At 47.0% G+C, this 22,026-nt stretch overlaps 1 protein-coding gene across 1 annotated transcript in view; it reads right to left on the reverse strand.

The window, feature by feature from the left end:
• LOC148430841 (pancreatic triacylglycerol lipase-like) overlaps positions 1–22,026 on the reverse strand; it is a 168,975-nt gene that overhangs the window by 132,881 nt on the left and 14,068 nt on the right. Inside the window, exons 6-7 of the mRNA XM_088466432.1 lie at positions 20,453–20,578; positions 19,715–19,849 (exon numbers count right to left, since the gene is read on the reverse strand). Coding sequence (XP_088322558.1) covers positions 19,715–19,849; positions 20,453–20,578 — 261 coding nt within the window. The remainder of the gene's footprint in view (positions 1–19,714; positions 19,850–20,452; positions 20,579–22,026) is intronic.

Genomic DNA, 22,026 nt, shown 5'->3' on the forward strand with positions numbered 1-22,026 from the left:
CATGTGCGGTGTTGCGCAGTGCACTGGTTCAGGTTGTCACGCACATATAAGCACATTCTTAGTTTGGGGAGATGCTTCTAGAGAGTGGACGGTACAGTGCTGGACCGTACCTGTCCAAATCCAAAGCATTTTACGTTGTACTTTTGAAGGCATTTAATAAATATGGGCCCTGATTCAGACCAACTCGTGAGCGGCTGTCCGCTCGCAAGTGGGTCGATGTTCTGCACTGAGCAAGCGCACGACGGAGGGAGCTCCATCGTGCGCATGCGCCAGACGCGACGAGCGAAGGAAAGTCCTTCGCTCGTTGTGTCTGATCAAAGGGGGCGTGCTGTCGATGTTGATTGACAGCACGCCTCTTTTGGTGGGCGTGCCGGGGGCGTGCCTCCCTGACGGGGGTGTTCCCACGGGAACGCCTCCCATCAGAAGCCGGCCCACTGACATCACTAGTGATGTCAGTGGGAGTGATTTTGGCTCTGATAGAGCCAAAATCACTCCGGGGCTTGCGGTTGAAAACCTCAACCGCAGGCTCCGGCTCGCAGTTTCGATGGTCGCGATGGTCACGACCATCGCGGCCATCAAACTGCACGCTCGTATAGGCTGTGGGTGGTGACCCACAGCTATACGAGCGTCCAGGAGGACGCTCCATTTTTATGGAGGGCGGCCCTCATTCAGAGCGTGCGCTCTGCTCAGAGCGTACAGCTCTGAATGAGGGCCATAGTCCATAGCATAAGATAATAAAAAAATTACTAATATCAAAGATTTTACTCCGCAGTGAAGAAAAGGAAGGTATTTTGTTTTTTACCTGGACTTTTTAGTTAGAAAATTAGTTATATGTTAAATAAATAGCAGTGTAACTGGTAGCCAGCATCGTGACCAGAACCGAAACCAGTAACCAGTGGTGTAACCAGTGCCATAACCAGTATCCAGCAGTTTAACCAGCAACTAGTAAGGGGACCAGCACCATAACCAGTAACTAGCTAAATTACCACCACAGTTACCAGCAGGGCAACCAGAATCGTAACCCTTAACCAGCAGCTTAGCCAGTAACCAGTAGTGTGACCAGCGATCTGTAATCAGTAACCAACAGCTTGACTGGTAACCAGCACTGTGACCAGCACTAATCTGTAACCAGTAACAAACAGTGTGAACGGCACTAATGTGGAACCAGTAACAAACAGTGTGACCGGCACTAATGTGTAACAAGTAACAAACAGTGTGACCGGCACTAATCTGCAACCAGTAACAAAAAGTGTGACCGGCACTAATGTGTAACCAGTAACAAACAGTGTGACCGGCACTAATGTGTAACCAGTAACAAAAAGTGTGACCGGCACTAATCTGTAACCAATAACAAAAAGTGTGACCGGCACTAATGTGTAACCAGTATCAAAAAGTGTGACCGGCACTAATGTGTAACCAGTATCAAAAAGTGTGACCGGCACTAATGTGGAACCAGTAAAAAACAGTGTGATCGGCACTAATGTGTAACCAGTAACAAACAGTGTGACCGGCACTAATGTGTAACCAGTAACAAAAAGTGTGACCGGCACTAATGTGTAACCAGTAACAAACAGTGTGACCGGCACTAATGTGGAACCAGTAAAAAACAGTGTGACCGGCACTAATGTGTAACCAGTAACAAAAAGTGTGACCGGCACTAATGTGTAACCAGTAACAAACAGTGTTACCGGCACTAATGTGTAACCAGTAACAAACAGTGTTACCGGCACTAATGTGTAACCAGTAACAAACAGTGTGACCGGCACTAATGTGTAACCAGTAACAAAAAGTGTGACCGGCACTAATGTGTAACCAGTAACAAACAGTGTGACCGGCACTAATGTGTAACCAGTAACAAAAAGTGTGACCGGCACTAATGTGTAACCAGTAACTAAAAGTGTGAGCGGCACTAATGTGTAACCAGTATCAAAAAGTGTGACCGGCACTAATGTGGAACCAGTAAAAAACAGTGTGATCGGCACTAATGTGTAACCAGTAACAAACAGTGTGACCGGCACTAATGTGTAACCAGTAACAAAAAGTGTGACCGGCACTAATGTGTAACCAGTAACAAACAGTGTGACCGGCACTAATGTGGAACCAGTAAAAAACAGTGTGACCGGCACTAATGTGTAACCAGTAACAAATAGTGTGACCGGCACTAATGTGTAACCAGTAACAAACAGTGTGACCGGCACTAATGTGGAACCAGTAACAAACAGTGTGACCGGCACTAATGTGTAACCAGTAACAAACAGTGTGACCGGCACTAATGTGTAACCAGTAACAAAAAGTGTGACCGGCACTAATGTGTAACCAGTAACGAACAGTGTGACCGGCACTAATGTGTAACCAGTAACAAAAAGTGTGACCGGCACTAATGTGTAACCAGTAACAAAAAGTGTGACCGGCACTAATGTGTAACTAGTAACAAAAAGTGTGACCGGCTTTAATGTGTAACCAGTAACAAATAGTGTGACCGGCAATAATGTGTAACCAGTAACAAACAGTGTGACCGGCAATAATGTGTAACCAGTAACAAATAGTGTGACCGGCACTAATGTGTAACCAGTAACAAACAGTGTGACCGGCACTAATGTGTAACCAGTAACAAATAGTGTGACCGGCACTAATGTGTAACCAGTAACAAACAGCGTGACCGGCACTAATGTGTAACCAGTAACAAACAGTGTGACCGGCACTAATGTGTAACCAGTAACAAATAGTGTGACCAGCACTAAAGTGTAACCAGTAACAAACAGTGTAACCGGCACTAATGTGTAACCAGTAACAAACAGTGTGACCGGCTGTGACCGGACGCCTTTCGCCTAGGCCGTCCCTGGTCACGGGTTAGCGCTTGTGGACTCCCACTCACCGTCAGTGACCGCCTGTCACTAACTCCGCCCACTGCGCCGTGGGCATTTAACGATGCTGCCACCACCAAACTCTACCATCGGCATTTGGAACCGCTTACTAGGTACACTCAGGCTCCTGCCTTGGAACCTGGAACCGCTTCTGCTGCGTATGCATTTGATTAACTGCGGACACGCCTCCTGTTTGGTGTCGGCTGTTCCCACCTGATCCCTCGCAATGGACCAGGTCTGCACGGTAGCTGGCAGAGGGCGTGAACTTGGAGACATGGAGCTCTTTTACCGAGAACAGCAGGAGATCAGAATAGCGTTTTGCACAATTCTGTTAGTCGCAAGATTGAGGCAATTGGTAAAGGCAAAGGTGTTTATTGCTCAAAGTCTTAAAAAAGACCCTCCCTTCCGTCTGAAGGGGAATATCAGCATACAGGATGTTACAGCAATTCTTCTCCACACAGGATTTACAAGGATGTACCACATACAGGAATCTTATCAGCAGGTCTCCTCCTCCACACAGAAGTTACAGGGTTGTACCACATACAGGGCTCACAGTCCCTCTTTTTATGTTATTGTTACACACAACATCACAGGGGGGCAAATCCACCCTGTGCTCCTTCTAGCCAATCATTCTAGCTCAGAAAACATAAATTAACAACATATTACATTTCAAAGGAGTCTCTCAATATCCTCCTTCCTAATCCACCACACAAACTGATTTATCATACATTATACTGTCTCCTATAATGTTGGTATAACATGTCACAGAAAATGGTAAATGACATTCATCCTTATCACTTTGGCATTTCCAACCATAACACTATTCAGTGACATCCAAAAGGTTCTTAACAACAAATTGTCTTTTCAAAGTAAGTTCTGTACATGTAGTGTTTGGCTATATGACACCTTTACACAGAGACCTTCCAGTCACCCTATTCATCAGACCTCCTGCTAAGGGAATCACAATCAGCATCTAGTATCGGCAGACACAGAGGCTGCTCATGTCTTATACAGGTATATATTCAATAAGTGCATTTTCTCTACAAAATATATATGTAAACCATATAGTGCATAGCCTATTAAATATACTCTGCATCATGCACTAATGCATTGCAGATCAGCTGCAGTACATTACAGAAATACATATATATTTTAATACAGTTTATCATAAACCATGTGCAGTGTCCCTTTACACTGTCCTTTTAAAAATGACGGCACAGCACGAGGGTTAACCCTTTCAGTGCTGTGGCAGCCATTAACCCCGTGTGGCCTGCCTCCGGCCACACTTCTCCCCCCCCCCTCAAGTGGGCCACCAGAGGGCCATGTCCCAACGATTTGGCTCCTGGTCCCGCAGTCTCTTGGGGGGTTCAGGGAAACTATCTAGGGGGCTTCGGCTCCGGCCTAGACAGTTCATCCATATTGCAGTGGGCCTTTCCTAGTCTGTGCACAATGTCCAAATAGTCACACTGAAGTCCAAGGCTCCACCACAACAGTCTGTCAGTTTCCCTTTTGGGGGGCCGGTCGCACACATAGTGCCGAAGGGGGTCCAATGCCCAAACAATTGCCAACCACTGTCTTCCAATTGTGGCATACCCAACCTCCCACCATAGCAGTATCCTGCTCAAACAAGCCACAGGGTGCTCCTGCCCATATGGCTCCTCCTGGCTCCGTACTGCTCCCAGTCCGTGCAATGACGCATTAGATCGTACCACAATGTCCTGGTCCTGAAATTGCGCCATCTGCACTGGAGCTGGTACCAGAGCCTCCTTCAATGACTGGAATGCCAACTCACAAGCGGGTATCCAGTCCACTGACTTGGGAAGTCCCTCCCTGGTCAACTCTGTAAGGGGTGTCACTACAGTACTACAGTCAGGGACAACTCGTCCGTAGGGCCTTACAGTTTCTGAGGTCAGTACCTGTCTTGGGGTTGTGGGCCGGGGACAGTTTCTGATTGCCTCCACCCCCACTGGTCTGGGCCTACCACTGTCTCCCCCCACTCTATACCCTGGGCACTGCACCTCTGTCATCTCCACCTGGCATCTGTCTGTACTACCTGTCAGACCTGCCCTACCATCCTCCAATGACCTATGACTAGGGGAACCTACCCTGTCACCTAGATCTTCTCTCACCACCTCGTCCGCTACCTGTTCCACAGTGATGGCGGACAGATCACCAGCCTCTGAGCTCCGTGTGGAATCCACCATGGGTAGGCTGCGTGTCTTGCCCGATCTACTTGGCACAAGCAGGGGACCTTGCTCCCTAACTGGCCTATCCCCTTCTACCTTCCTGGCAATCATGTACCTTATTCCTTCCTGCTAGGTCACACTCACTGCCGCTATCCCTGGAAGGCCGCTGCCAGCTTGGCACGATATGCCTTCCAGATATGGGTCAGCAAGCTGAGCTTCCCTGAACTCCTGTCTGGGGCCCTCACTTCCTTCTAAGTAGGGACAGTCTACAGGGGGATATGGGTTGGCATCGCTAGGGTCAGTCTGGTTGAGGTCAGTCAAAGGGAAGTCAGTGTGGTCATTCATACTCACCGCCGGAGTTGGCAAACCACTAGGGACAGGAGCATCACTGGGCACCCTCACAGGATCCAACGAGCCGGAACCAACATCCTCTGCGTTGCTAAGGGACGTAGGCATACCAGAGGCAAAAGGCATGCTGGGTAGATGTGCTGATCTAGCCACTGTAATCTTTTCCTCTGGGCTGGTTGATGCTGTGGTAAGCTGCGCTGGCAGTTGTCTAGCCGCTGTGGTCTTTTCTTCTGGGCTGGGCTGTTCTGGTGTAGTTGATGTAGACTGTGATCTGGAAACTTGACTCCGGGCGATGGCGTCCGCAAACGTGGTAATGATTCCACCACCAAGGTCATTCCCCAGGACCACATCCGTTGGAAGGCCATCCATGACAGCAACATCCCTCAACTCTGGGCCAGCTCCCCAGTCCAGGTAGACTCTCGCCACAGGTACCTCTCGCTCCATTCCGCCTGCCACGGTCACTTTGGCAGTGCAACCTGGCAGTACTGCAGCAGGATCAATTAGGCTGGGGCTTACAACAGTTATTGAGGCCCCAGAGTCTCTTAATCCTTGTCCCTGCAGGGGTCCCACTTGGACCATCTGCAGGTGCCGCCACATATTTTGGGGTGGCCCCTTGGCCATGCAGGTGACTCTCTCCGTAGAGTCCACCTGATTCTCCCCACACTCCATTGGACTATCTGGAGTAGGAACAGTCTATTTGGGCTCACCTCCCCGGGTCAGGCAAGCAAGCCGGGCTCCAGCACTCGGATTTGGGGCACGAGTCTGGGGTGCTTGGGGTGTGGGACAGTTCATCCTCAGATGTCCGATTTTCCCACAGTCATAACACTTCTTGACCAGTCGGGGTCCCGGTGGTCTCTGGTGATTTGCAGGGACAGGGCGGGACGATTGCTGGCCAAGAGCACCCGGGTTGGAGGATGCCCGCTTTGGGGGGTGATGAGCAGAAGAGGGGTGTTCCCCTGGTTGTACAGTCCATTGGGGTCTGCCGCTAGTCGGGCACTTCTGCCCTTGTGGCCGAATTGCCACATACTTGTCCGCTAACTGGGCCGCCATCTTCAAGCTGGGTGGCTCCCGGTCTAGCACCCACTCCTTCACCTCTAGGGCACACCTGCGGTAGAACTGCTCTTGACATAGCAGATCAATCAGTGCATCCCAGGTAGTGGCACAAGATCCCTTCACCCACTTCACCACGTACTGCCTCAGCTGGGTGACGAACTGCTCATGGGTGCTGGTAGGGTTCTTGGGCAAGTCCCGGAACTTTTTCCTGTAGGACTCAGGAGTGACAAAGTATCGCTGTAGGAGGGCCCTTATGACTTCATCATAGTCACCGCAGTGCTCGGTGGCCACTCCTCGATAGGCCTCCAGGGCCTCTCCGTGCAGTGTGGGCACCAGGTGTCTGACCCACTCCTGCTTGGGTAAACCGTGTAGTTTACATGTCCTTTCAAATACTTGCAAATGTCCATCAATGTCCCCATCACTGTCTGCAAACTTGGCAAACTGTATACGATCTGATCTGGGTACAGCAGTCTGCAACTGTGCTTGGGGTACCACAGCCAGTGGTGCCCGCTCGTCATGCCACATCCAAATGATTAGCAGATGCTCCTGCTCCGTTGCCTTTTCTCCCAATTCCGCTAGCCGTTCCGCTAGGGTATCCATTCTTTGGGATCCCTGCCATGCTGGGGAATGCTGAGAAACATAACTGCTGTGAGAGGGGGCAGGACTTGTTGCTCTCACCACGTTCTGAGGGGCATCCATTGTTACGCTGGCCGCACTTTCCACCTCCGTCTGATGCAACTCCATCCAGCCCCTGAGTGCCTTCCTCATGTCGCTTGCGGTTGCACTGTAAGGGAGTGAAATGCCCTTTTCCTGGCACACCATCTCAAGATCATTCTTGGACGTTCCGCTGTAATCAGCCATCCTGCGCGTTCTCCTGAACTGCAGTTACTCCTCTCCTGAGTAACTCGGCTTCTCTCGTCGGGTGACCGAAAAGCCGCCTGGGATTATCCCACCGCTATGCCACCAGATGTGACCGGACGCCTTTCGCCTAGGCCGTCCCTGGTCACGGGTTAGCGCTTGTGGACTCCCACTCACCGTCAGTGACCGCCTGTCACTAACTCCGCCCACTGCGCCATGGGCGTTTAACAATGCTGCCACCACCAAACTCTACCATCGGCATTTGGAACCGCTTACTAGGTACACTCAGGCTCCTGCCTTGGAACCTGGAACCGCTTCTGCTGCATATGCGTTTGATTAACTGTGGACACGCCTCCTGTTTGGTGTCGGCTGTTCCCACCTGATCCCTCGCAAGGGACCAGGTCTGCACGGTAGCTGGCAGAGGGCGTGAACTTGGAGACACGGAGCTCTTACCCAGAACAGCAGGAGAACGGAATAGCGTTTTGCGCAATTCTGTTAGTCGCAAGATTGAGGCAATTGGTAAAGGCAAAGGTGTTTATTGCTCAAAGTCTTAAAAAAGACCCTCCCTTCCGTCTGAAGGGGAATATCAGCATACAGGATGTTACAGCAATTCTTCTCCACACAGGATTTACAAGGATGTACCACATACAGGAACCTCATCAGCAGCTCTTCTCCTCATAGAAGTTACAGGGTTGTACCACCATACAGGGCTCACAGTCCCTCTTTTTATGTTATTCTTACACACAACATCACAGGGGGGCAAATCCACCCTGTGCTCCTTCTAGCCAATCATTCTAGCTCAGAAAACATAAATTAACAACATATTACATTTCAAAGGAGTCTCTCAATATCCTCCTTCCTAATCCACCACACAAACTGATTTATCATACATTATACTGTCTCCTATAATGTTGGTATAACATGTCACAGGAAATAGTAAATGACATTTATCCTCATCAGTTTGGCATTTCCAACCATAACACTATTCAGTGACATCCAAAAGGTTCTTAACAACAAATTGTCTTTTCAAAGTAAGTTCTGTACATGTAGTGTTTGGCTATATGACACCTTTACACAGAGACCTTCCAGTCACCCTATTCATCAGATCTCCTGCTAAGGGAATCACAATCAGCATCTAGTATCGGCAGACACAGAGGCTGCTCATGTCTTATACAGGTATATATTCAATAAGTGCATTTTCTCTACAAAATATACATGTAAATCATATAGTGCACAGCCTATTAAATATACTCTGCATCATGCACTAATGTGTAACCAGTAACAAACAGTGTGATCAGCACTAATGTGTAACCAGTAACAATCAGTGTGACCGGCACTAATGTGTAACCAGTAACAAAAAGTGTGACCGGCACTAATGTGTAACCAGTAACAAAAAGTGTGACCGGCATTAATGTGTAACCAGTAACAAACAGTGTGACCGGCACTAATGTGTAACCAGTAACAAACAGTGTGACCGGCACTAATGTGTAACCAGTAACAAAAAGTGTGACCGGCACTAATGTGTAACCAGTAACAAACAGTGTGACCGGCACTAATGTGTAACCAGTAACAAAAAGTGTGACCGGCACTAATGTGTAACCAGTAACAAAAAGTGTGACCGGCACTAATGTGGAACCAGTAACAAACAGTGTGACCGGCACTAATGTGCAACCAGTAACAAACAGTGTGACCGGCACTAATGTGTAACCAGTAACAGTGTGACCGGCACTAATGTGGAACCAGTAACAAACAGTGTGATAGGTACTAATATGTAACCAGTAACAAACAGTGTGACCGGCACTAATGTGTAACCAGTAACAAACAGTGTGACCGGCACTAATGTGTAACCAGTAACAAACAGTGTGACCGGCACTAATGTGTAACCAGTAACAAACAGTGTGACCGGCACTAATGTGGAACCAGTAACAAACAGTGTGACCGGCACTAATGTGTAACCAGTAACAAACAGTGTGACCGGCACTAATGTGTAACCAGTAACAAACAGTGTGACCGGCACTAAGGTGTAACCAGTAACAAACAGTGTGACCGGCACTAATGTGGAACCAGTAACAAACAGTGTGACCGGCACTAATGTGTAACCAGTAAAAAACAGTGTGACCGGCACTAATGTGTAACCAGTAACAAGCAGTGTGACCGGCACTAATGTGTAACCAGTAAAAAACAGTGTGACCGGCACTAATGTGTAACCAGTAACAAACAGTGTGACCGGCACTAATGTGGATCCAGTAAAAAACAGTGTGACCGGCACTAATGTGTAACCAGTAACAAACAGTGTGACCGGCACTAATGTGTAACCAGTAACAAACACTGTGACCGGCACTAATGTGGATCCAGTAAAAAACAGTGTGACCGGCACTAATGTGTAACCAGTAACAAACAGTGTGACCGGTACTAATGTGTAACCAGTAACAAACAGTGTGACCGGCACTAATGTGTAACCAGTAACAAACAGTGTGACCGGCACTAATGTGTAACCAGTAACAAACAGTGTGACCGGCACTAATGTGTAACCAGTAACAAAAAGTGTGACCGGCACTAATGTGTAACCAGTAACAAACAGTGTGAGCGGCACTAATGTGTAACCAGTAACAAACAGTGTGACCGGCACTAATGTGTAACCAGTAACAAATAGTGTGACCGGCAATAATGTGTAACCAGTAACAAACAGTGTGACCGGCAATAATGTGTAACCAGTAACAAATAGTGTGACCGGCACTAATGTGTAACCAGTAACAAATAGTGTGACCGGCAATAATGTGTAACCAGTAACAAATAGTGTGACCGGCACTAATGTGTAACCAGTAAAAAACAGTGTGACCGGCACTAATGTGGATCCAGTAAAAACAGTGTGACCGGCACTAATGTGTAACCAGTAACAAACAGTGTGACCGGCACTAATGTGTAACCAGTAACAAACAGTGTGACCGGCACTAAAGTGTAACCAGTAACAAACAGTGTGACCGGCACTAATGTGTAACCAGTAACAAACAGTGTGACCGGCACTAATGTGTAACCAGTAACAAACAGTGTGACCGGCACTAATGTGTAACAAGTAACAAACAGTGTGACCGGCACTAATGTGTAACCAGTAACAAACAGTGTGACCGGCACTAATGTGTAACCAGTAACAAACACTGTGACCGGCACTAATGTGTAACCAGTAACAAACAGAGTGACCGTCACTAATGTGTAACCAGTAACAAAAAGTGTGACCGGCACTAATGTGTAACCAGTAACAAACAGTGTGACCGGCACTAATGTGTAACCAGTAACAAACAGTGTGACCGGCACTAATGTGTAACCAGTAACAAACAGTGTGACCGGCACTAATGTGTAACCAGTAACAAACAGTGTGACCGGCAATAATGTGTAACCAGTAACAAATAGTGTGACCGGCACTAATGTGTAACCAGTAACAAATAGTGTGACCGGCACTAATGTGTAACCAGTAACAAATAGTGTGACCGGCACTAATGTGTAACCAGTAACAAATAGTGTGACCGGCACTGCAACCATTAACCATCAACTTAAAAAGAAACCAGAAAAGTGAGCAACGTCATAACCAGTAACAGCTATGTGACCAGCACCGTGACCAGTAACTAGCAGTATGGCTTTCACAGTAACCAGCAGTGTAACCGGTATCATAACCAGTACCTTAGCCAGTAAGCAGTAGTGTGACCTGACCAGCACCATAATCTGTACCAACAGCTTAATTGGCAATGAGCAGTGTAAGCAGCATCATAACCAGTAACTAGAAGTGTGACTAGCACCGTAACCAGCAACCAGCATGGTGACCAACACCGTAATAAGTTACCAAGTGTGAAAAGCATAGCAACCGGCTGTGTAACCAGTGACCAGTAGCTTTACCAGAAACCAGCAGTGTAGCCAGCTCCTTAACTAGTAACTAGCAATATGACCAGCACCATAGCCAGTAACCATTAATGTAACCAGCACTGTGACCTGCACTAGTGAAAACAGCACCATAACCAGTAACTATATGTGTAACCAGTAACAGACAGTGTGACCAGCAATGTAACCAGTAACCAGCAGAAATGGTAAATATGTGGGGGGGGGTGTAAGGGGAATGGGACACGACTGGAACGCTGGCACAATGACCTTATGTAGGAAATACAGAAAAGAGATAAATGATGGATGTGATGCTGTGATGAGTAATAAATATGAGAATATGAATATAATAAGGACACAGAGGTGCTCCCATGAGAGTAACTGGGGTGTAATATTGGTAAATGGAAGGAGAAAAGGACACGCTCCTAGGTGTGGCGCTAATCCATCATAAATAATAGAAAATAATAAATTATATGATACAACTAAAACTTAACTTTTATTATAAGTATATAAAGTATTTGTAGAGGAGGGTACTCACATGAATGTGACAATAACACAACACATAAACATATGGTGACAAGAATAAGTTTTATCTTATCCTGAAAAGATGTTCTGGGTCTTACACTATAGTGTTGAAAAAAATACACTTAAGTGAGACTTCGATTACAAAATACACCTACAAGATTATACTAGAGATGAGCGGTTCGGATTCTGTGGAATTCCAACAGCTCTGAACATTGGGGATCCGAGTCCACCCGAACCCTGTTCGGGTGTTCCCCACCTAACTCAGATCCCCGTTAGGGGCCGAACGGCGGCCGCCTGCTGTCGGATTCTCACTAGAGAATCCGACATCAGGTCTTCTTGCGTGTAGGGCAGAACGCTGAGATAGCAGTCTGCCCTACACAGAACAAACACACAGCCGCCAGCGGCAGCTGTGTGTTTGTTACAGCAGCCAATGAGAGTCATACAGACTCTCATTGGCTGCTGCACGGAGGGAGCCGGCTGGAGCTCACTCAGGAGCTCCATCTTCCGGCTCCCTCCTCAGCGTGTGACAGCAGAGCGGACGGCGCGGGAGCGGGGATACAGGAAAGATTTTTTTTTACGTGTGTAAGGGCTGGGGGCGCTACTGGGGGGGTCTGCTACTGGGGGTGCGGGGGGGCCATACTACTGGGGTGGCCTGCTACTGGGGGCCATACTACTGGGGGGGCCTGCTACTGGGGGGACTGCTAATGGGGGCATACTACTGGGGGACTGCTTATGGGGGCATACTACTGGGGGGGCCTGCTACTGGGGGGACTGCTAATGGGGGCATACTACTGGGGGACTGCTTATGGGGGCATACTACTGGGGGGGCATACTACTGGGGGGGCCTGCTAATGGGGGGCATACTACTGGGGGGCATACTACTGGGGGCACTGCATAGGGGACCCTACTACTAAGGGGACTGCATAGGGGGCACCACTGCTGGGGGCATTGTGTAAGGGACACCACTACTGTGGGCATTGTGTAAAAGGGGCACTACTGTTGGCATTGTGTAAAAGGGGCGCTACTCTGTGTGGTAACATAAATAAGAGACACTACTTTATGGTCCGGCGCACATCCCTAGATTATACATGTGTAACTAATCATAGGTTGAATGATCAGGACTGAATAATATCCTGTCTAGAGAAAGGTGATGTAAATAACAACCGTGTACAAGTTATCACTGTATCATACCATTTGTGGCACAGGCTTCTAGCATGTTCTTTAAGTAACAGGTGATAATCATCATACACGATTTACATTAGCTCAGGAAGAAATTGGCAAACATGATATATAGACAGAATTATTATAGATAGTTCAATCATCCGATAGTGGTGAAAAATGTCATATATTGTAATGGGAGCAAAACCAAAGTAATAGACAAAAAACTATCACATAAACATCATTAATACAGAAATAACCAATGAGTCTGGTGAATGTAGCTGCGTGTGCTTCAAACTTAATGTAGCTGGGAGGCGATTCAGACCCGGACGCTAAGCTGCGCTCTCTCGCAGCCGTCAGGGGGAGGATATACAAATGCCGCAATCGCACAGCAAGGCTAAAGGATGCCCTCTATGTCTCAGAGAGCGACGGCAGAATGATCTATAGACAGTGCCAGTGTAATGATGCCCATTTTTCGTTCTTAGCACACGTCATCTCCAGGAAGTGTATGATTAATCAGAACCAGCGAGAGCCATTGGAGCTGCACGCAGCCCTTAAGGTAGACAATACCCCACCGCAAGCACTGCGATCACTGCAGGCAGAAATACAACCAGGTGACGTGTACAACGACTCTTCCATGTTAATTATGCATGCACAAAGAACGCCGTTTTGACGCTCAGACATGCCTGCGCTCCCACAACCACTTCCCCATTTCAAAGGACCTTCCTCTGTTCCCACCCACAAACGGCACTATCTGTCACTGAAATGAGCGGCCCGTCTGCAGGTTTTGAGCGAGCACTACCCCATCGCACAGACTGGTTCGCGCACGGACACTGCGACGCATGCTCAGATGAGCGACAATCGCCCATAGCAAGCGATCGCGGCTAGGCGTCCAGGTCTGAATCGGGCCCCTGGTACAATCAGTAGAGTAGGCAAATTTGTAAATCATTACCTACATCATGTGTGCTACAGAGTACAGGGGGCAATTGCACGGCATACAGAAGGATTCCCTATATACATATGATCATGCTGAGGAATAGTTAGCATTGAACAGGGATTCACAGGTCAAAAAAATTATCATATGTTGTGATATTCCTCATATAGAAGTAGGTGCTGCCTGGTCCCCTAATGATAAAACAGTACTGCATACATTCATTCTGGAGTCTTTAGCATAAAAACTGACAGCGAGGTATGAGGGCTGTAGCCATGTGTATTACATACATGCCTACCCTCCCAGTTTTCATGGGAGGCTCACGATTTTTCAGGTAACCCCCCGTACCCCCAGAAGTGTAGGCACTTATCCCACATTTTGCCCACTTCCTAGTGAAGTGGGCATAATGGGGAGATTTCCGCAACGATCGCGGGTCCCCATGTAGGGGGCGGTGCTTAATGACGTGATTATCCATGAAATACATATTTTAGCCCCGCCCCTATTTAAATTTAAGCCAATTGTGTCAATTTTCCCATGAAGGGGACGTGGCTTAATGATGAGAACCATCAGGCCCCACCCCGTCACAGCCCACCTGCTTCTCCTACCAAGGTGTCTCCCGGGGAGGAGAAGCCAAAGGTGGGCAAGTATGGTGCACTATGTATTCTGTCCCTGATTCAGAGCCGGACGCTCTGACAGAGCGCTCGCTCTGAATCAGGGCCGAACTGTTTTCTTTTTTGAATGGCCTCCTGGTCGCTCGCATAGCTGTGGGTGACCACCCACAGCTATAGCGAGTGGGCAGGAAGTTGGTCGCAATGGTTAAGACCATCGCGACCATCGGGCTTGCGACGAGACCCTTGTGGTAGGGTATCATGGCCGCAAGCCCCAGAGTGCTTTCGGCTCTAACAGAGCAGAAAGCACTCCCACAAGTGATGTCAGTGGGGCCGGCCCCAGACGGTAGGCGTTCCCATGGGAACGCCTCCGTCTGGGCAGCCACGCCCCCGGCCCACCCACCAAAGGGGGCATGCTGTCACTCAACATCGACAGCACGCCCCCTTTGGTGCGAGACCTGGAGCGATGGTTTGCCCGTCGCTATCCGGGTCTTGCGCATGCGCACGACGGAGCCGGCTCCGTCGGGCGCATGCGCACTGGGCCACCAGCATAGCGCTCGCGAGTGGGTCTGAATCAGGCCCTCTGTCTGTAGGATAGAGATCAGTATGATCAGAATGTTCTATAAACAAAAGGGACAAAGATATAGATTACTAGTAGAAACTAGAGATGAGCGGGTTCCGATTTCAGAGATCCGAACCCACCCGAACTTAGGTGATCTGAGCTAGTTCTGAGTCGGCTCTGGTTTTCCCGCCTGACTCAGATCTCAAAACAATGCAAAACTTCATCATCCCGCTGTCAGATTCTCGCTGGTTTTGGATTGTATAAAAGGTCCCACGATCACCGCCATTTTCATTCTGACTGTGGACAGTGAACAGGAAGGAGGGTGCTTTGCTGTGCTGTGCTGTGCTGCGCTGTGCTGTGCTTTGCTGTGCTGTGCTGCGTTGTTGCTGTGTGTTTAAGGGGCTGGTTACTGTTGTCACTTGTCAGGGGCTGGCTGCTTAATGTCCATACTCCATAGGGGCTTGTTGCTGTTGTCACTTGTCATAGGGGCTGGCTTTTGTCCACTCCATCCATATTCATATACCAGGGCTAGCTGCTGGGCTGGGCTGTGCTGTGCCTGTTGTCCATAAGGGCTGTGTTACTCTATATACTAGGGCTGGCTGCAGACAGAAGAGGGGACTTCAGTGGCTCCTGTGTCACTGCAGTCCATAAGGTGTTCTGCTGTGTTGTCCAGTGTAAAAGAAAAATGAATCAATTAATCAATCAATGTGTTCTTTTTTCGGTCTGTGCGCATTAGCCATGGCATCACAAACGCCTCAGCTGAGATTTGCATAAACATTTTCAAAGGTGAAAATAGAGGATATGGTTGAAAAAATGGAATTAAGCAGCTAAAACTGCGTTCTCTGATTACAGTGTCCCTACTCCATACCCATGGCACCTCTACCTGAATTTCAGCGAGGCAGAGGGGCAACTCCATGCAACCGTATTCCAGAGTGCAGCTGCTCCTCCTGTAGCCCAGGTCAGAAGATGTGTAGGGTGTTTGGTGATATGGACTAAAATGGAGCTCACATCCACTAAAGTGCACAATGATCCCCAATCTAACAGGGAGCGCAGTTGTAATTTATACACAACACAGGATGGGGTGACGATATAGGATTGGGTGATGGTATAATCTGGGGTGATGTATACATCATCTTCACACAATATTAATTTGTCCCCACTGGAATCCACCATTACAGGTGTCTCTGTAATTTTTGCATGTAATTGACGGTAAAGATCTTTCTTATAGAATTTGTAGTTCATTTTCATGGACATCATCTTTTCCACATTTTGGGGAAGTAGCCTCACTCCGATCACTGACGAGGTTCCCGGCTGTGCTGAAAACTCTTTCTGAGTACACACTGGAAGGTGGGCAGCTCAAGTAAAGCAAAGGCAGTTTTGTGTAAGGGCCTCCAAATTGCCTCTTTTTCCTGCCAGTAGTTATTTACATCTCTCCAGATCTGTGTCCGTTAGGAAGACGAAACAATGTCTTCATCTCTTCTGGGTTGAAAATCCACTCCCAGCAGCAGGCATGGCGTTCAAGAATTCTCAAAAAAGACACAACGTAAGACGTAAACTTTAATTCTGAATGTTGCATTTGCTGCTCTGTTCTGCTTTTCCACATATCTGCTCTGGTTAATACCTCTTTTCCACCAAAAACCCAGGTCCGACCTGGATTTTCAGACATGGGTCCAACCCAGGTCAGACACCGTTTACACAGCACCATCGATCTGGGTTATTCTCAGGTCAGCCACGTTCACACTGAATCTGCGTCTGGCCTTCTAAACTTGTGAGGTCATAAAAAGTGGGAGGTGACTGATCCACAACCACCAGTATCAGCTCATTTTAGGCATGAGGAGAGAAGAAAAGGACTCTTTTTGGGGGCACACAATAGGTGATGAGATAAGGCTAATATAACCAGAATAAAAATTAACTTTTAATGAGAATATATTAAAAGGAGCAATTTATCATAAATATAACATACAACAAAAAATATGTAGTTTCAACTGGAGACTGTAATCTCTCAGTTTAGACAAACAAATGCACAATACAAACATAATTTAGACACTATTAGTCTTTAAAGGTAAAGATATATGGAGGTGTATTCCTCCTGGAGTTGACAAAAAGCCAGACGAGATAATTGAAATCCAATGAAGTATATATATTGCTGTATATATATACCATTGGTTTTCAATTATCTCGCCTGGCTTTTTGTCAACTCCAGGAGGAATACACCTCCATATATCTTTACCTTTAAAGACTAATAGTGTCTAAATTATATGTTTGTATTGTGCATTTGTTTGTCTAAACTGAGAGATTACAGTCTCCAGTTGAAACTACATATTTTTTGTTGTATGTTATATTTATGATAAATTGCTCCTTTTAATATATTCTCATTAAAAGTTAATTTTTATTCTGGTTATATTAGCCTTATCTCATCACCTATTGTGTGCCCCCAAAAAGAGTCCTTTTCTTCTCTTTTCTCTAAATGCCATTTATTGACTCTGGGGAGCACCAGGAACTTACCCATATATTGATCTTTTTAGACAAGGTCTTATTATCACTCGTTTGGGAATATGCATATTGGAAGAATATGCAATATATATTTGTTTCTTGAATAGGTCAGTTTAAGAGATATATATCATACATTAAGATCAATAGTCACTCTTTCCTGTGCGGTTTTCCTTTCTCTGTTTCCATTTTAGGCATGACCCAGGTCAGATAACCCGGGTTGCACTGTTTACACTGCACCATTACCCAGGACCATCCTGGGTCCAACCCTGGTAGCTACCTGGGTTGGATTGCCGGGTCACTTGACCCTTTTACACTGAGCTGTGACCCAGGTAGACCCAGCAAAAACCCAGGTTTTTGCTCTGGTGTAAAAAGGATATTAGTGGACAGTGGGAACAACAGCAGTTTGAAGGCCACTGACTATGTTTTTTTTAATGTCCCTGTACAGGTTGGGAAATATTCATGTGGAAGCTTTGCAAAGGATTATTTTACAGTCAATTGCTTTGGAAAGCAGTCTTCCTGGTCCCCTTCTGTGATGAAAATCCACTTCTAGCAGCAGAAGTTGGTGCAAGATTCCAAAGAAAGATACAACATAAGACCTTAAGGGGTAAATTTAATTTACTAAAGTGAGAGATTTTAGAAGTGAGTTTTAGAAGTGATGTTCCTTGCCCCTAGCAACCAATCAGATTCTAGCTATTATCTTCTAGAAAGTGCTAGGTAAATGCTAAGTAGAATCTGATTGGTTACTATTGGCAACATCACTTTTAAACTCACTTGTAAAAACTCTCACTTTAGTCATTTAAATTTACCCCATAATCTTAAATCTTGTGTTTCTCCACATATCTGTGCTGGTTAAGTGGCAGTTTGGAAGCCACTAACTAACTATGTTTTTTTTAATGTCACTGTACAGGTTGGGAAATGCTTTTTCATGTGGAAGCTTTGCAAAAGATTATTTAACAGTCAATTATTTTGGAAAGCACTACTAGAAGTCTTCCTGGTCCCCTTCTGGGATGAGAAAATCCACTCCCAGCAGCAGCAGGCATGGTGCTCAAGAATTCTTCTGTGGCAAGGACTGATGTGAATGAGTAAAATATTTTTTTGTAAATGCCTCCCCTTCTCCCTCATAAATTTACTTCAGAATCTAAGTAAATTTTATTCAATTTACTACCAATCAATCCTTCTTGTCCTTGCCTTCAACTACATACATACTCCAACTCCATCAGGCCTCTCTTGAATAATAAAACCATTTGTTTCCTGATGTACCATGTTGGAAGTTGAACTGCCACATGTTAGTGCCGCCCATTGCTGCCACTTAGCTTAGTCAGCCAGCTAGCTTGGTGCACAGTTTGGGTCTAAACTGGATAAAAACAATATAGTGAGCTGTGAGGTGGTCAAAATTGACTGGAAATGAGTGAAATGTTATTGTGGTTAATAATACTGTAGGAGCAAAACCAGGCCTATTTTATGTGATTTTAGCTGTTTTTATGATTTTTTGAGAAAAAATCCAGACCCAAAAACAAAACATTGAAGGCCGGTTTGGGCGAAACCAATCCAGATCCAAAACCAGGATAATAAAACCATGAAGTCTCTCCCATAGTGCACTGCGTGAGCCGGAGCTCATGAGTGAGCTCCAGTCTCCGGCTGCTGCTGCGAGGAGGGAGCTGGGTGCCTGCTGGTTACAATCTCAGAGGGCGTCTGGCAAATGGTGCCTCCTTGCGGTGCCGGGGTTAGGTTGGCCGGAGGAGGCAGAACTAGTTCTGTCTCCGCCGGTTCACTTTAACCCCGATGGGTGTGGGGGCCCTTGTCGCCCCCCCCGTTAATCCGGCCCTGATAATACTCGCATACAGTATGTACTAACATATTCTATTAGTATCGTACAGGACAGCTTTTGCGATAAGAGCTGCTCTTTGCGAACCTGCCACTGCCGGGTGAGGATGTCTCTGTGTGTCTCCCACCCCTCCTAGCCCCCTGGAGTTATCTGCTGGTGACCTCTGCAGGAAGTCCAGGCCTTCTCCTCCTCCTCCCTGCACCCAGAAGAAGAGTGAGAGTTTTTAGAAGTGGAGATGTTGCCCATAGCAACCAATCAGATTCTAGCTATTATCTTCTAGAATGTGCTAGTTAAATATTAAGTAGACTCTGATTGGTTACTATGGGCAACATCTCCACTTGTATAAACTCTCACTGAAGTAAATATACCCCTAAAACAATGAAGACAGACTCTTGTCAGAGACATAAAACACCATCATATATCTGGGGATCCTTACCGAGAGGATGTCTACAAAATAGACCACTTCTGCCCCCACCACACGGATGTTATTAGCGGCCTGTGAGTAGAGAGCACCGGAGCCTCCGCTCCAGTCCACACAGATGCAGTTCGAGTCTTCAACCTGGAACAGTGTCTGGATAAAAACATAAATGTATAATATATTATTATCAATAACTCATCCTGCCCTGTGCTATATACGTCCATTATTGTGTATAGTATTACAGTACGTATACACTGCCTGTGTGTGGTGATCACTTCTCCTGTATCTGCAGCCTGTTCGTCCCCAGGATCATCCCAGCCAGGATCGTTGGCACAAGAGCTTTCAGTCTACAAGACTGTTTATACCCCTGTCTAGACTGTGTGCTACAGATATGCCCTCTTGCATCTATGCCACTTTTGCATCAAATCACACCACTCAAGGCGCGATATGTGTAGCCGCGAGCAGGTATGTGCGCTACCTTCGCACCCGCAGCTTCATAGGATTGCATGGTGTGAATGCAGCGTGCATGGCGTAGCATAGCGCACCCGGATAATCATGTTTGTAGCACGACTGACAAAGATCCAACAGGACACATCTGTACTGAGTGACTGCTGGTGTTAGTGACATACTGTATATTGTGTGTAATAGTGAGTACACAGATGGAGTTAAAACGTTACGATAAAGTGTTATTGTACTGTATGTAATATCCGTAGTCACATCTGAAGTCTCAGATCCGGGGACCCCTACAGTCCGTACCCTGCACATGTTAGACAGCCAGCTGTCCTCTCCGCTTCCATTGAAGCCGTGGATAATGAAGCGGGTGTTCCTGGTGGTACGGAAATTGGATGAGATGATGGTAGAGGGGTCAGTAGCGCTGATCACCTGGAGAAGGGAGAAGCAGCGTTAGGTTATTATACAGGTTCATCTAATGTGGTAACAGGAAACATAAATACAGACATGTTCTTCTTTGTTCACCAGCTGATGATATTTACTGAATCTATTTTTAGCGCCTCATTTATCAATGGCGCATATTAGGCCTGATTTATCAATGGCGCATATTAGGCCTGATTTATCAATGGCGCATATTAGGCCTGATCTATCACTGGCGCATATTAGGCCTGATTTATCAATGGCGCATATTAGGCCTGATTTACCAATGGCGCATATTAGGCCTGATTTATCAATGGCGCATATTAGGCCTGATTTATCAATGGCGCATATTAGGCCTGATCTATCACTGGCGCATATTAGGCCTGATTTATCAATGGCGCATATTAGGCCTGATCTATCAATGGCCCATATTGAGCCTGATTTATCAATGGCGCATATTGGGCCTGATTTATCAATGGCACATATTAGGCCTGATTTTTCAATGGCGCATATTAGGCCTGATTTTCCAATGGCGCATATTAGGCCTGATTTATCAATGGCGCATATTAGGCCTGATTTATCAATGGCGCATATTGGGCCTGATTTATCAATGGCGCATATTGGGCCTGATTTATCAATGGTGCATATTAGGCCTGATTTATCAATGGCCCATATTAGGCCTGATTTACCAATGGCGCATATTAGGCCTGATTTATCAATGGCGCATATTAGGCCTGATTTATCAATGGCGCATATTAGGCCTGATTTATCAATGGCGCATATTAGGCCTGATTCTGAATTGGGGGCCAGTTTCCGTGCACCTTGGTAACACCGTGCTGCGCTGCACGTGGGGCAGATGTAACTTTTTGTGGCGCTGCATTGGCGTAATATGGAAATGCTAGTATCAGCCTTCCCCTTGTACCCTAGCATGTGCCGGGCAGTCCAAGCCCTGGGGCGCCCACTTTCACCGGTGGTTTCTGAAAGCTCCTCCATTGGCCACACCATCGCGTTCACCACTGACCCTTGCACCTGCCTATGGCAGACTCAGTGTCTCCTTCTCAACTGCGAGTAAACATGGCCTCTGTGGCTGCGGCTCTGCGGCTGAGAATGCAGCTGCATCACTGGCACTCCCATAATGCACCGAGGGCCACTATCAGGGGGAGACTGCCAGGACAGGACACTTGGCAGAAAGGGGGGGCCCACTTGGAATGGGATTGAAGTACCGACGGTGGATGCAAATAAGTACCCTAGCCCTCCCTGCCCCCCCCCCTAACCCTCCCTTAGTGGTGTTGCAAAGTGGTTCTGGTGCTTCCTGTGATCTAATAAAAGTATTTTCTTTTTGGTATTTTTCTCCCTTTAGAAGTGAGTTGTAGACATTGGACCCAATTTTCACCCTGCTCCTGCGGTAGTTGTGCAGGACCAGGATGCTGGTCTAAGCGTTCACCTACCTTATATGTAAA

The sequence above is a fragment of the Taudactylus pleione genome, unplaced genomic scaffold, assembly GCF_031769625.1.
Source record: "Taudactylus pleione unplaced genomic scaffold, aTauple2 ptg003137l, whole genome shotgun sequence".
In the NCBI taxonomy this organism is placed as follows: Eukaryota; Metazoa; Chordata; class Amphibia; order Anura; family Myobatrachidae; genus Taudactylus; species Taudactylus pleione.